This window comes from Dipodomys ordii, unplaced genomic scaffold (assembly GCF_000151885.1).
Source record: "Dipodomys ordii isolate 6190 unplaced genomic scaffold, Dord_2.0 Scaffold54, whole genome shotgun sequence".
NCBI lineage: Eukaryota > Metazoa > Chordata > Mammalia > Rodentia > Heteromyidae > Dipodomys > Dipodomys ordii.
Window position 1 is genome coordinate 6,159,664 of NW_012267270.1, and position 14,324 is coordinate 6,173,987.

Sequence of the window (14,324 nt, forward strand, 5' to 3'; positions counted from 1 at the left end):
GTATAAACAAACAATGGTAGACCAAATAAAACAAAAACAAAGAATAAGCTCTAACAAAAGAAATAAGGCTAGCTGCTCTGGCTTACACCTAACAATTCCATCTACTCAGAAGCCAGTCCATGCAAAAAAGTTAACAAGACCCCATACAAGACTCCACCCTCAAAAACTAAACTGAGGGGCTGGGAAGGTGGCTCAGTGGTAGAGCGCTTGCCTTGCATGCCTGAGGCCCTGGGTTTGATTCCTCAGCACCACATAAGCAAAAAGAAAAAAGGCCGGAAGTGGCGCTGTGGCTCACTTGGTAGAGCGCTAGCCTTGAGCTGAAGGAGCTGAGGGTCAGCGCCCAGGCCCAGAGTTCAGGCCCCACGACCGGACCCCCCCCCCAAAAAAAAAAGAAAAGTCCATGAGACTCTTATCTCCAATAAGCCACTAGAAAACCAGAAGTGGTGCTGTGACTCAAGCAGTAGAACGCTTGCCTTGAGCTGAAGAGCTGAGGGACAGCACCCAAGCTCCGAGTTCAAGCTCCATGACCAACAAAAAAACAAAGAGGTAGAGTGCTCGCTTTAAGCTGAAGAGCACAGGGACAGCACCCAGGCCCATAGTTCAAACCTCCTGACCAACAACAACAAAATAATAGTAATATGAAACAAATACACATTTATGCAACCTATTTTTAATGGAAAACTGTTTTCCTAAACAAACTAAAATTTGATAACAAGAGTTGTATTCTTTTACCTCCTTGCATGTCTCCTTAATATCTGAATTAATTGACTACAGCTGACTTCAAATCTATGTCTGCAATCAATGTTTCAACACCTTGTTTGGAAGTATGTGAAAACAACCCGACTTCATATAGGCAGTTAGAAAACAGAGTTTACAGCCTTCCAGATACAGAGGATTTTCTTCTTTGATACCAGGCCAAAACTGGTGAGCTGGGAATATGGCTTAGTAATAGAGTGCTTGCCTAGCATGCATGAGACCCTGGGTTCTATTCCTAGGTACAACATAAACAAAAATTTTAAAAAATGCGGGCTGGGAAGGTGGCTCAGTGGTAGAGTGCTTGCCTCGCATGCATGAGGCCCTGGGTTTGATTCCTTAGCACCACATAAGCAGAAAAAGCTGGAAGTGGCATTGGGGCTCTAGCGGGTGGGTGTTAGCTTTGAGCTGAAGAGCTAAGGGACAGTGCCCAGGCCCAGAGTTCACGCCCCACAACCAACAAAAAATAAAATAAAATTGAAACAGTGGTAGCTGCAAAGTAGATTCTTAAATTTTACCAGTAAACCTTTTTTGTACACTCGTATGTTAAAATTCATTGGTTAGCTTGTTCTTTGAATGGCTCTTTTACCCACTGAAGAATATCCCTACACTGAATTAAGCAGAATTTCCAAACTCTAATACTTAAAGTATCAAAAGTCATGTTATCTTTATACTGTTCTCACCACCTCTTTGGATAGATACAAAGTTCCCAAAATTCCAATTTTCACTTGAAAACTTGAATTTTATCATTTTGACATCAGTGAAAGCTACTTTATTCATTTCCAAGAGAATGTCCACTGAAGTTGTCAAGTTTAGTTCATCAGTTATTTCTTTTTTTTTTTTTTTTGGCCAGTCCTGGGTCTTGCACTCAGGGCCTGGGCACTGTCCCTGAGCTGCTTTTGCTCAAAGCTAAAACTCTACCACTTGAGTCATAGTGCCATTTCTGGCTTTTTCTGTTTATGTGGTACTGAAGAATTGAACCCAGGGCTTCATACATGCTAGGTAAGCACTATACCTCTCAACACATTCCCAATCCCAGCTGTTATTTCTAGTTAAAATGATCCATGCAGCTGGTTCAGCTCTGTCATACATGCTCTTCCACCAAAATGTGGCTCATAGCAGTGATGTTTCATGGCTATGGCTCAGTGATGCTTTCATGATCCACAAGATTAAAAACACTTTTGTTAACGGGGAAGATAAAATGAAAATTGTTTCTAGCTATTCATCCAAGACGTTCTTGAGTGGCAGCAACAAAGACCACGACTTTGATCACTGGTGGTCGAGTATCTTGATTCGATTTTGGCGCCAGCAGTTTTTTCTGTCATTGCTTCTGTGCCATCAGTGTAAATGGAAATGAAACTGTTCCAGGGTAAATCAAGAGATTCAGAAGTTATTCAATCTTTTGAATATTTATCACCACTTGTGTCTGTGGCTGAGCATTCACATAAATTATCCTTTGACGAGTCAATGCTGGTGAAGCATGGCAAGCCATGTCTGTACATTCGCTTGTGTTAGGTGAGAGTGAACATTCTGAAAATAAGGTATTAACTTGGTCTTCATGACTACAGTTACCTCTTCTATTCACCAAGTACCAAAAACATCTCAAGTGATGATGCCCTGAATTCTACTGACTTTTCATCCAGTGGGCACTCAGGAATGCTAGCTGTCTAAGACCTGGTTAGCCTCTCAGCTACTGTGCAGGTTTCTCTTGCCAAAGCAAAATGGTCACTTGGCTCATAGGAGGCTTCAGTGACTCACCTCCAGAGTGAAAAACTAGAAGATCCTTTGACTTTTAAAGTACTCATAGTATGAACACTTAAAATAATTCAATTCTAGATGAGGTTGATCTGGGTGCAGTTTACAGATATGGATAGATATGCTACAATAGTCCCTCCCCTTTTTGTGGCAGGAGGGGGGAATGAGGGATGTGTCTATCATGGGGCTTGAACTCAGGACCTGGGCACCATTCCTGAGCTCTTTTGTTCAGGGCTAGAGCTTTACCATTTTGAGCCACAGCGCCACTTCTGATTTTCTGGTGGCTAATTGGAGATAAGAGTCTCATGGACTTTCCTGTGTGGGCTGGCTTTGAACCACAACTCTCAGATCTCAGCTTCCTGAGTAGCTAGGATTAGAGGCATGAGACAACAGAGCTCTGTTATGAGACCCATTTGTATGATTATGTATGCTAATAAAAATATTCAATTCTCAGCTGGGCATCTATGGCTTATGCCTAGTACTAGCTACTCAGGAGGCGGAGATCTGAGGATCATGATTCAAAGCCAGCTTGGGCAGGAAAGTCTGTGAGACTCTTATCTCCAATTAATCACCAGAAAACCAGGAGTAGTGCTGTGGCTCAAAGTTGGTAGAGTGCTAGCCTTGCGCAAAAGAGCTCAGGTACAACACCCAGGCCCTGAGTTCAAGACCGACGATGGATCACCCCCCAAAAAAGAAAAATTCAGTTCTCTTTTCTTTAAATTACTATTGACATTGTAACAATGATGCACCTTGGGTGGTAATACCAGACAAAAGTGTTCTGTTGCTGAAGATATACCAAGGCACATTATTAACATCTATAATGTTGAGAAGACAGTTTCATTATAACTTTTTTCCTTCAAATTCTTATTTGTACTTCTGCCCGATTTCTTTGAGATGGAATCCCCTCTTATACTTGTTGAAATGTTCATTTTAGTATCTTTAAATGGATGTTGCAACTATACCTTGAAAAAGCTAATCTAATCATCCCTTTTAAGATAATAATCATACTTAAATAAGAAAAATACTATAAACTTTCTTGTATTTTAGAATGAATAGCATACATTAATTGTATTAATGCATGGTATTACTTTGTAACAGTTCCATGCATACAACTTATGCTGATCAACCACACCATCTCTTTTTTTTTTTGGGGGGGGTCCAGTCATGGGGCCTGAACTCTGGGCCTGGGCGCTGTCCCTCAGCTCTTCAGCTCAAGGCTAGCGGTCTACAACTTGAGCCACAGCACCACTTCTGGCTTTTTTCTTTTTGCTTTATGTGGTGCTGAGGAATCGAACCCAGGGCCTCAGGCATGCAAGGCAAGCGCTCTACCACTGAGCCATCTTCCCAGCCCAACCACACCATCTCTATCATTCTCCCTTATACCTTGTTTCCCCTTTCCCAAAACAATTTCAACAAGTTTCATTGTTCTATTTTCTTTCTTTCTTTTTTCTTTTCTTTTTTTCTTGCCAGTCCTGGGGCTTGAACTCTGGGCTTGGGTGCTGTCCCTGAGCTTCTTTTGCTCAAGGCTGGCACTCTACCACTTGAGCCACAGCACCACTGAGTAGTTTACTGGAGATAAAAGCCTTATAGACTTTCCTGCCCAGTTTCAAACCACCATCCTCAGACCTCAGCTTCCTGAGTAGCTAGGATTACAGGTGTGAGCAACCAGCACCTGGCTCATTATTCTATTTTCATACATGCAAACAGTTTCCATCATTTATATCTTCATATACCTCCTCCTTATTCCTCTCTGCTCCTGCTGCCACTTCTACCCCAACAAAGTTGTTCCACTTTCATGTCGGTTGTTTTCTCATAGTGGGTATTAATTGCACCAAGATGCTCCACCATGGTGTTTTAGGTAAGACATTACCCTACTTTGCTCAGAACAATCTTTTCTACTGCTTTCTCAATCCTAACCTCCCCAACGCCTATTAAGACTCTTTATGCTGACATCTCATATAGTTGCAATGTATTTCTAGGTTTTTTGCCATTCATCTATTTTCCCTCTCCCCTTCCCTCATCCTCTTAAATAGTTCAGCAGAAATATATTTTTTTAAGTTAGACTTTTTTCCAAATACTTTTTGGTATTACAAGATATACATATTCCTTGCAGTTTCCTAAAAGATAGGAAAATACCAGAATTTCAAAATAATGACCTATTAGACAATAATGAAGTTTATGAAAACTCTAGCAGGAAAACCAAAGAGAGCTGGGAAGAGAATAACAGAAGTTCCAAGAACAAAGTAAGTTCATCACTGAAAACGTCATATTTGTATGTAAAAGGATGTAATAAAGAAGCCCACATCTCATTAGCTGGTGATGTGATCACATATTATATAGCCCTTGGATATCACCACCATCCAGGTAAGAACCTGAAAGTGAAAAACAGCATGTTACAATAAAAATAACTGATACTGACTGTATGTACCACTTGAAAGGGCCTTAGTGATTCCTATGGCCCCAACATCACAGAGAACAAATTCAACATCGCACCATCAAAATTAGCAAAATCTTCCTAGGTCTCTCTCAAGACAGGGTCTGGACTTATTTCTGATAAGGAAAAGAGTCTATCAGAACTGACTGTAAGGTCAGAGGAAACAGCCAAGAATCGGCTTGGATTAGATTCAGTCACCACGGAAACCAGAATATGGTCCCTAATAAGTTGTCAGGTTGAAAGGCCTAGCTTTACTAAGGAAGGTAGCTCTAGAGACACAAAAAGAACTGAATTTTTGTTTTTCTGAAACAAGGTCTCACCATTTAATTGAAGCTGGCCTCTAACTGGTCAGCTTCCTGCCTCAGCCTCCCAAGTGCTGGGATTACAGACAAGCAAGCACCAGCAAACCAGAATGAACTTCTTTTCTAAAGTAGCAAACTCTTAACTTTATAGAAACCAGAGGAATGGGAAAAGAAAAGGAGTGGGTGGTTCTAGGATTCCATGCATGAAGGAGCTCTCAGACTGTCAAAATCCCTCTCCTGTCTGGCTGCCAGTGGCTCATGCCTATAATCTTAGCTACTCAGGAAGCTGAGATCTGAGGATTGTGGTTGGAAACCAGACCAGGCAGGAAAAGTCCATGAGACTCTTATCTCCAATAAACCATTCAAAAAAAAAAACAGAAGTGGTGCTATGGCTCAAGTGGTAGCTCAGGGACAGAGCGCAGACCTTGAGTTCAAGCCCCAGAACTGGCACACACACAAATCCTTCTTCTGAGCCATGCCACAGGGGGCATAGACACAGATACAGGAGAGTGAGATAAGTAAATGAAAAACCCAATATGGAGAGGAACATAGATGGATGGGACAATAAAGGGAGTTCAAAGACACCAAACAGGAAAAGTAAAGTGGTAGAGTATGACACCTCAGCAGAGAGGTCAAAAGAAAGAGAAAAATACAATGAAAGAAAATAGAGTGCCTTATGCGCTAGCTCTGAAGCTACTCTGTTACCTTCCTCCCTGATCACGGCTGCACAGTGAAAAGCCCCATCAGCTTACTTGCTGTTCTGACAAGGCATTTGGGCTCCACAGATGGCAAGAGATGAAGATAAACAAGGAGCCGACAGAGCCCACGATCTCAGTCCCAGATTCAGACCAAAATTCACAGGAGCAACTGAGAAATGGCTGCATCCCTTCATGCCTTTGAAAGAGGAGTAACAAGAACCTGCCCTTGAAGGCAATTCTGCTAGGGACAAAGGAACTTTCATTCCTGTACTGCTAAGCCCCATGTGGTCTATAAGAGAAACAGAGAGCTTTCTCTTGTGGCCAAAGGGCTGATACAGCGCATAAAGAGAGACTTTGGTAAAGGAAATCCCTGCACTTGGTGGGGCCTTACCAAGAGGAACCCTTGACATCTCCTCTAAAACTGGAGTTCCTGCTCACAAAATCGATGGTCTGTTAAATCTGGATTTAGCCTTCTGGTTATCAATGAAACTGCACATCCATCATTACCAGCATTCACAACACTGAAATATGGACAGGCAGCAGGTGGTGTTTTTTCCTTTAATCAAAATTGACTAATATTGAAGCTTTATTTAAAATAAAATTGTTATGAGGAGGAGGAGAAGGAGGAGAAGGACAAGGAAGAGAAGAAGGAGAAGAAGAAGAAGAAGAAGGAGAAGAAAGGGAAGAAGGAGAAAAAGAAGAAGAAAAAGAAGAAGAAGAGGAGGAGGAGGAGGAAGAGGAGGAGGAGGAGGAAAGGAAGGAAGGAAGGAAGGAAGGAAGGAAGGAAGGAAGGAAGGAAGGAAGGAAGGAAGGAAGGAAGGAAGAGAAGGAAGAAGAGCTGCTAGTGGCATAAGCCTATAATTCCAATACTAGGATCAGTTCCAGGCCAGCCTGGGTACACAGTGAAACCTCATCCCCTCCTCCCAAAAAATTATATGAAATTCTCCAACAATATTCTATTTCTTTTATATAGTAACTGGTAAGGGGGAAAAAGGAAGGAAAGAAAGAGAAGATAAGAAGGAGGGAGCACTGGTGGCTCATCCCTGTAATCCTAGCTACTCAGGAGGCTGAGCTCTGAAGATCCCGATTTAAAGCCAGCTAGGGCAGGAAAGTCCATAAGACTGTTCTCTCTAATAAAACCACCAGAAGAGGCTGGGAAGGTGGCTCAGTGGTAGAGCACTTGCCTTGCATGAGGCCCTGGGTTCGATTCCTCAGCACCACATAAGCAAAAAGAAAAAAGCCGGAAGTGGCGCTCCAATGGTAGAGCGCTGGTCTTGAGTTGAAGAGCTGAGGGACAATGCCCAGGCCCAGAGTTCCAGCCCCACCATGGACAAAGAAAAAAAAAGAAGGAAAGAAAGAAAGAAACATTAAAAGGCTGGGCTCTGGTGGTTCACACCTATAACCCTAGCAACTCAGGAGGCTGAGATCTGACGATCCCAGTTCAAAGCCAATCTGACCTGTAAAGTCTAGGAGATTCTCATTACCAGCTGACCAGCAAAAAGCTGGAAGTGGAGCTGTGACTCAGTAGTAGAGCACTAGCTTTGAGGGAGAGGGAAAAAAGTGTGCATCCCTTAAAACTTCCAGGGAAGATTGGTCACTCTGAAGACAAAGGTACATGGGGTGCAAAGAAGCCCCTTTTCAAGAATGAGGTCCAGCTCCCAGACTCATGGGTATTTGGAGAAGGAGAGGGGTTGTTTACACTTTTCAAACTCATGCCTCACTGAACACAGCCCGGAGAAGGCAGACCTTTGTATTGCCAACTTCTCAGAGAACACAGAGAAAAATAGGCCGAGGCTGCTCAAAACCAGCTTGACTGGTTCTACAGAACAGACTATGGGCTGCTTATATTAAAAAGAAAAAAAAACCAAATAGGTGGCTTGGAGCCAGTCACTGAACCTACCCCTTCTCTTTCTCCTCATCTTCAATTGTCCCTGGGATCCCTTAGCCAGTATCAGTGTTCACCTTACCCTCTCTTCTATCAAACCTCGTGTGATCTTACAGTTTTTTTTTAAATTTTATTTTATTTGTGAACATGCTGTACAGAGGAGTTACAATTACATGGGCAGGACTTACAGTTTTTTAAGCCTAAAACTAATAATTTGGTAGGTAGGAAATGCTCCCCCATCTTGGGAGGAATGGGATCACATTTTGCCATCTTCTAATGAGAAACATAAGAAATAACTGGAAATAGGAAAATAAGTGATAACCCAAAGACAGGCATCTTGGAACAAATTCCTCACAGAAATCCAGAAACTTCAAATACACTAGACATACAGACCAAGGAATCTAGCTTGTTTACACCCAAAAAGGAGAAAGTGGTCCGGTGGGTGTGGGAAGGGACAGGGGTGCCTTCTCTTTGGAGAGATAAGTGGAAAACAAGAGGCCAGATTCCCTCTAGGCAGTGCTTCACAATCATCTGCCCCACCTCAGCCTAAAGGATGAGCAAAGGCACTCCGTGGCCTTCACCGAAAGGCTGTGGTAGAATGGAGGTAGAACTTTTAGGGTTAAGCCAGGGTGGCCTGGGTGCTTTCCATGCCCACCTGAGGAAAGGATGATTTCCTTCCTCACAAGGTTTGTAAAAGGCTTACTCTTCCCTGTGCTGAGACAGAAGGGGAAAATGCACAGCTAATGCTTCAATGACTCACTCGTGTTTGATAAAGGCTGGGAGAAAGCCTGGAGAACCCAAGCTTCCAGTGCAAAACATACAAACACTGGAATCTCCCGTCAAGAGAAGCAAATTCAGCCACCTATCCTGTTTGTCATTTTGCTGAAACTCAGAAGAGGAAGGAAAAGGGGCCATGTTTAAATTCCACCACGTTTTCCATATGCCTCTCAATTTTTGATTTGCTAAAGAAGCAGTGAACATGGCAGCACCACCCTTGCTAAAAGGGAATCAAACCCTCTGTGCACAGAGGCCTAATAACAGAACCTAGCTTAACCAAGCAGAGGGAATCAGGGCTGGGCCTGGATACTACAGGAAGCCTTATGAGGCATTCTCAAGAAAGGGAGATGACCACCCTACTGGCCCTTTCCATCTGCCGAGGTTACTTCATCCCAAACCATTAATGGGCTTCAAAGTGCTGCTGGGAGGGAATCCATTTAGCAAAGACACTATCAGGGGCCAAAGGTGGTACCCAGCCCCCACCCTGCTTGTCGATAATGGTCCACAAAGTCTGAGGCTTGGCTGCACTCTAGGTATAAAATATTCATTTGAATAGACATAATACATATATAGGAACGTCATGGAAGCTCCTGAGGGAAGAGAAATGCCAGCCAGGTGGCTAAGTGCTCAAAATGGGAAAGAGTTCATGAAGGCCTGGGTTAGTCCTGGTCAAATGTCCACTGAGAATTGGGTTGTTCTGTCCAAAGGGGAAAAAGTCTAGCCAGAGAAGTTCTGATTCCCAAAGAGATCTCATCATGCAAATCTCTCAGACAAATTTTCCACAGACATCCACTCTGCCTAAGACATTCATGCTGAAAAAATCTCCAGCCCATTGTTTGGTCACAGTCTGAAAGATTCAGCTACCCCTGTGCAAACTGGATTTCAATCTGAAGCAAGCCAATTCTCAATGACTGACTTGTTTCCATCTGTTCAGCTACATCCTACAGTCCACAGAAAGCATAGAGAGACATTATTACAATGTGTAAGGTGGCTACTTTTACCAGGTGCAAAGGGTACACATGGCAACTCTACAGATTCTGAGAGCCCTTAACCCAAACCTCATCTGAAATCTCTAGGACACAGCAGCAGGTAAGTGAGGATATGTGATCAGACATTCACCCACATCCCCATCTAAGAGTACTTTCATCCCACCTCTACCCCACCCCCACCTCACTGCCATGTCAAAGCAAAGAATCAGTGCTAGCACCCCAAGCACAGTACAGCACAGCTCCCAGAGCTGGAAGGTGGCACCCTAGCTAACCCAGTTATTGACCCAGAGGGCATCACAAACTTTTTAGTACAGAAGTGATCAGAAGCCTGGGCAGAAAAGAACACTAGACTCTTATCTCCAATTAACCACCAAAAAGCCAGAAGTGAAGCTATGGATCAAGTGGTAGAGCACAAGCCTTGATCAAAAAAGCTCAGGGACACTGCCTAGGCCCTGAATTCAAGCACCAGGACTGGCACAAAAAAAGGAAGAGGAAGAAAAGGAGGAGGAGGAGGAGGAGGAGGCAGAAGAAGAGGAGAAGGAGGAGGTGACAGCAGCAGCATCCAGATTGACACTGGATACAATGTGCATGGAGAAGCTTATTTGTTCTTTATAGCATCCTAAAATTAAGATTTTCCTCTTCATCAATCTTCCAAACTTCTTTTTCTAGAATTCTGAGAAAATGTACATTCCCTATTCCCTAAAAATGTGAGGGCAACTGGGCACCTGTAATCCTAGCTGTTGAGGAGATTGAGATCTGAGGATCATGGTTCAAAGCTGGCCCAAGCAAGGAAGTCTATGAGACTATTTTACCTCCAATTAACCACAAGAAAACCAGAAGTGGTGCTGTGGCTCAAAGTGGCAGAACATGAGCCTTGAGCAAAACAGCTCAGGTAGAGTGCCCAGGTCCTAAGTTCAAGCCCCATGACCATCACCCCCCTCTCCCCACCAAAAAAAGTGAGGGCAGCATTATGCCTTGTCTAATGGCCAGAAACCTGATGGGTGGCAAGAGGCTTCTATTTTCTTTTGGGAGTTCTTTCAATTTCTAGGCCTAGAGGTGAGGCAGGTCCAAAGCCATGTGGACCTTCCCCAAGGCCTAACCAAAGTGCTAGCCAGTGGCAGGTGAACTCTGGAAACTGGACCATCTCCACACTTGCCTATGACTGTTGCTGCTGGCTAGAAGACAAACAGTCATCTTGCTGATTGCTTTCAAAGCTGCCAAGCCTCCAGGCCAGCAGAGCCATTTGGAAAAGAAGCTTACAGAAAGCTCAGCTCACAGACTAAGAAACTCCAAAACTACCAGACCCAGGTCAGAATCCTCCTTCTGCAGAGGAAGAAGTCTATCACCATAAAAAAAGCACATCTAGAATCAGGTGTCACAAAAAAAAAAAAATCATCTTAAAGACAGAGCTTGACTTTCTTTTATCTCCTACTTTCACTGTTAAGAAGCAAAGTTGACAGCAAACAGGCAATCTCTCTGCAACATAAGGTTTATTTTTAATGCTTCAACGTTTTTTTCTGTGTGTGTTTCAGATGTGATCAAAGAGCGCCCAGAAACACTTCCTTATCAGCCACATTTTTTTTAAAAAGGGGGGGGAGAAAAGAGCAAGTAAAAAAGATTGGAGACAACCACCAGAGTTTGTTTACCTATTTTCTGGGGAAACCAGTTTAAATAATTTAAATCTACTTAAATAAGGTGAGAGTGGACCTCAGGAGAGAGGGAAGTGCCCAACCAAATCTCTTGCTTTTTATTTCTTTTCATTAAGGCCACTACAATGACTGAGCCTCTATGGCCATTTCAGCCAAAATTACAACAGGACCAAAAAGCAGGTACCTACTTCACCTGACAGAAAGCATGATCAATTCTAAAGGAGGCCATCATTGGCCTTATGAACAGAAGACTTGTTGCTGAACTTTTTTTTTTTTTTTTACAAGCTTTAAAAAACATAGCACTGAACTGGGATTGTAGCCCACTGGCAGAACACTCGCCCAGCATGTGTAAGGCAGGGCCCTGAGCACCATTCCCAGTGTGTACACACACACACACACACACACACACACACGAACCATGAAATGACTTAGAGGAACCTAAGTTCACAAAGAGTGAAGAGGGTAAGTAACTCTTAAATTTGGAAGAGAATGACAACATATGCAGCCACTGGACTAAACAAAGTTAGCACAGAGGAGCTTATCCAAAATTGATCACTCGCTATCACAAAATCAGCAGACATCTTTTGAGTCTCCACTACTTGCTCAGTAGTACTTGAGGCAAATAAGAGAGGAAATCAGTGTACAGAACACAAGAAAAAGACAGAGGCAATAATGCATTTACATTTAGCAGAGCACAAAGAACCCACACTGAGGCAGTCTGCTACTCTCTGGAGCACAATGCCCCCACAACCTCACAGAGAAAGTAGGCACTGCAGCCACTCCCCGGATGCCTGAGGGTGCCAGTCACTTGGCCTCCTCCTACCAGCTCATAATCAAGAGTCTGGGAAAGTTCTCTGGTCAGGCAGGGTCTACCTGCTAAAACAAAGATCTTGAGAGGAAAGGGAACAAACAAGCAACAACCTCAAGAGAACCTAGAGAAAGTGGATCCCAGTAGGAAAGAATCAGCTGGCAAGCAAGGGGCGGTGGGCACCCAGATCAAGACCTCTGTCCCATGTCAACCCAGCCACCAGACCAGTGATGGGACAAACCAATCACCCCTCACTCACAGCCCCTACTTCACCCCGAAAGCAAACAGTCCATATAAAATAAGGGTCAACCATTGCAGAGAAAAGCTGTCCATACTCCTCTTGAGCCCCTACGTGCCCATGTGACAAGAAGGTTAACAAGACAGAAAAGCAAAATAAACGAAAGGAGGTTAAGATTTCTCAGAGGTTAACGTGCGAGAGAATGGAACGTCACTCTACCCCACCTGACTACAAAGAACACAGAGAATCAGGAAAACAGAAAAGATGTAATGAGGGGAAAGAATGCAAAAAGCACTGCAGCCTCAGGGTAGAAGTCTCTTTTTCTGGACAAGGTGCATTTATTTATTTAGCCTAGTAAAGTTCACCAAGAAAGTTCAGATAGGCAGGGGAGAGGGTGAAAGGAAAGGGAGGGATGGAAAGTGGATGCCTCTGGGCTGAGGCCAGATGATGACAGAAAAGGCAAAGGCTTGGGTGACAAGTGTAAGCACTGATTGCCAGGTTGGGAGAGAGTGAACCTGTAGAATTCTGAGGCTGACCAGCAGTGGAAGAAATGCACGTGCAAAATGCGTGGATTTCCTGGGAATCACAAACACTAGCCAATAGGAAGGGAATGGACTGGAGGGTGGCGGGGGAACTATATACTGTGCAGAGGACAGGAGACTCATTGGACACGAAAGGCAGCACTGATTAAGAAGCATAGTAAGGAAGACAGGGTAAGGTTGAGCAACAGGAAGCAGCAAGCAAGGAGGAAGACACTAAGAGAAGTGACAGCCACTGTTGAAGAGAGACAGAAAGCATCCTGCTTTGTATTGCAGCGTGAGAAGGCAGAAAGGCAGGTAGAGATGGTGATACAGTGCGGCGGGGGCAGGACTGAGCAACAGGTTAGGTGAATACAGCAAGACTACAACAGCTTCTTTTTTCCAACAAGACGACCGAGTTTGAGCCCAAGGAAAAGCTGGTTGAACACTCACAGCGGGGGGGGGTGGGGGAGGGAACCCCAGGAGGCTCAGAAACTTAAAAGCCAAACCCCAAGGGGAAGGTGGGGGAGGGAGGGGGGGAGAAGAAGTAGGATCCAAAGACTCCGAGGCAGTGGTGACTGAATCCCCAAAAGCAACCTGTGGGAAAACTATGCGCATGGCAGCTATATGGGAAACGCGGAAGCGACACACATGCCAGCTCCGGGAACCAGGGAGCTAGCTAGCTCTTGGCGAAAAGAAGGGAAAGTGATGAGCAAAAAGAGTAGGCGCACGATTTGGAAAGGGGATGAGGGAGGAGCGGGTGGGTTGCAAGCAAGAGGGAGAGCCCGATTTGGAACGAAACAGGGTAGAAAAAGCCGCTGGGAAAGTGAAAGGGGGACGGGGTATCGAAAACACACTCCCGGGCAAAGACCCCGAGGGCGATAACCGAGGACCGGGAGAACCGGTGCGGGCGACGGGGGAGCAAGGCTAGAGGAGAGGCAGGAAGAGGTGGACACCCATCCGTGGCAAATCGCGGGATGTTATTCGAGGAGCGGGAGGGTGGCTACTCGGAGCGTGGGTGGAAGAAGACCAGAAAGGCCCCTGAGAGAAGGGGAGGAAAAAGGGGAAGAGAAGGGGAGGCTGGGGAGGTAACACGGAAGAGAGCAGGAGGGCGGTGAGGGGAGAGGGGAGTTGGCAGAAAGACAAGTGTGCAGCTCCGAGTCAGGACAAGGTGGGTCCCGGGTCAAGACTCGCAAAGGTGATGTGCGGGGACAGTAGCCAGATGACAGGGCAGCCGAGGTCTGCGGGATGGCAGTAGGAGAGCAGAGGGAGGAGGCTCCGCAAGGTGCAGGGGGCCCAGCCAGAGAATTCGGGGAGCCCTCGGGGCTCCTTACCTGCTCCGTGTCCCTCTCGTTCAGCGTGGGTAGGGGGGTCCGGGCGCTGGACATGGCGCCGGTACCTCAGGGGAGGGAACCGAGAAGCTTGGAGGAAGGGAGGAAAGGGAAGGCGCGGAGCCCGGCCGGGCGGGGCTTCTCACAGCAGGAGCACCCGCCGCATGGGCCCCGGCCGGGGGTGCGG

The 14,324-nt window shown here is 45.1% G+C and overlaps 1 protein-coding gene across 4 annotated transcripts in view; it reads right to left on the reverse strand.

The window, feature by feature from the left end:
- The window catches only part of Mark2 (MAP/microtubule affinity-regulating kinase 2), a 68,566-nt gene extending 54,248 nt beyond the window's left edge, over positions 1–14,318 (reverse strand). For all 4 annotated transcript variants that reach the window (XM_013021096.1, XM_013021095.1, XM_013021093.1 and 1 more), the window contains exon 1: positions 14,141–14,318. In XM_013021096.1, the coding sequence (XP_012876550.1) occupies positions 14,141–14,194 (54 nt within the window). In that variant the 5' untranslated portion in view covers positions 14,195–14,318. The remainder of the gene's footprint in view (positions 1–14,140) is intronic.
- Positions 14,319–14,324: the final 6 nt, after the last annotated feature.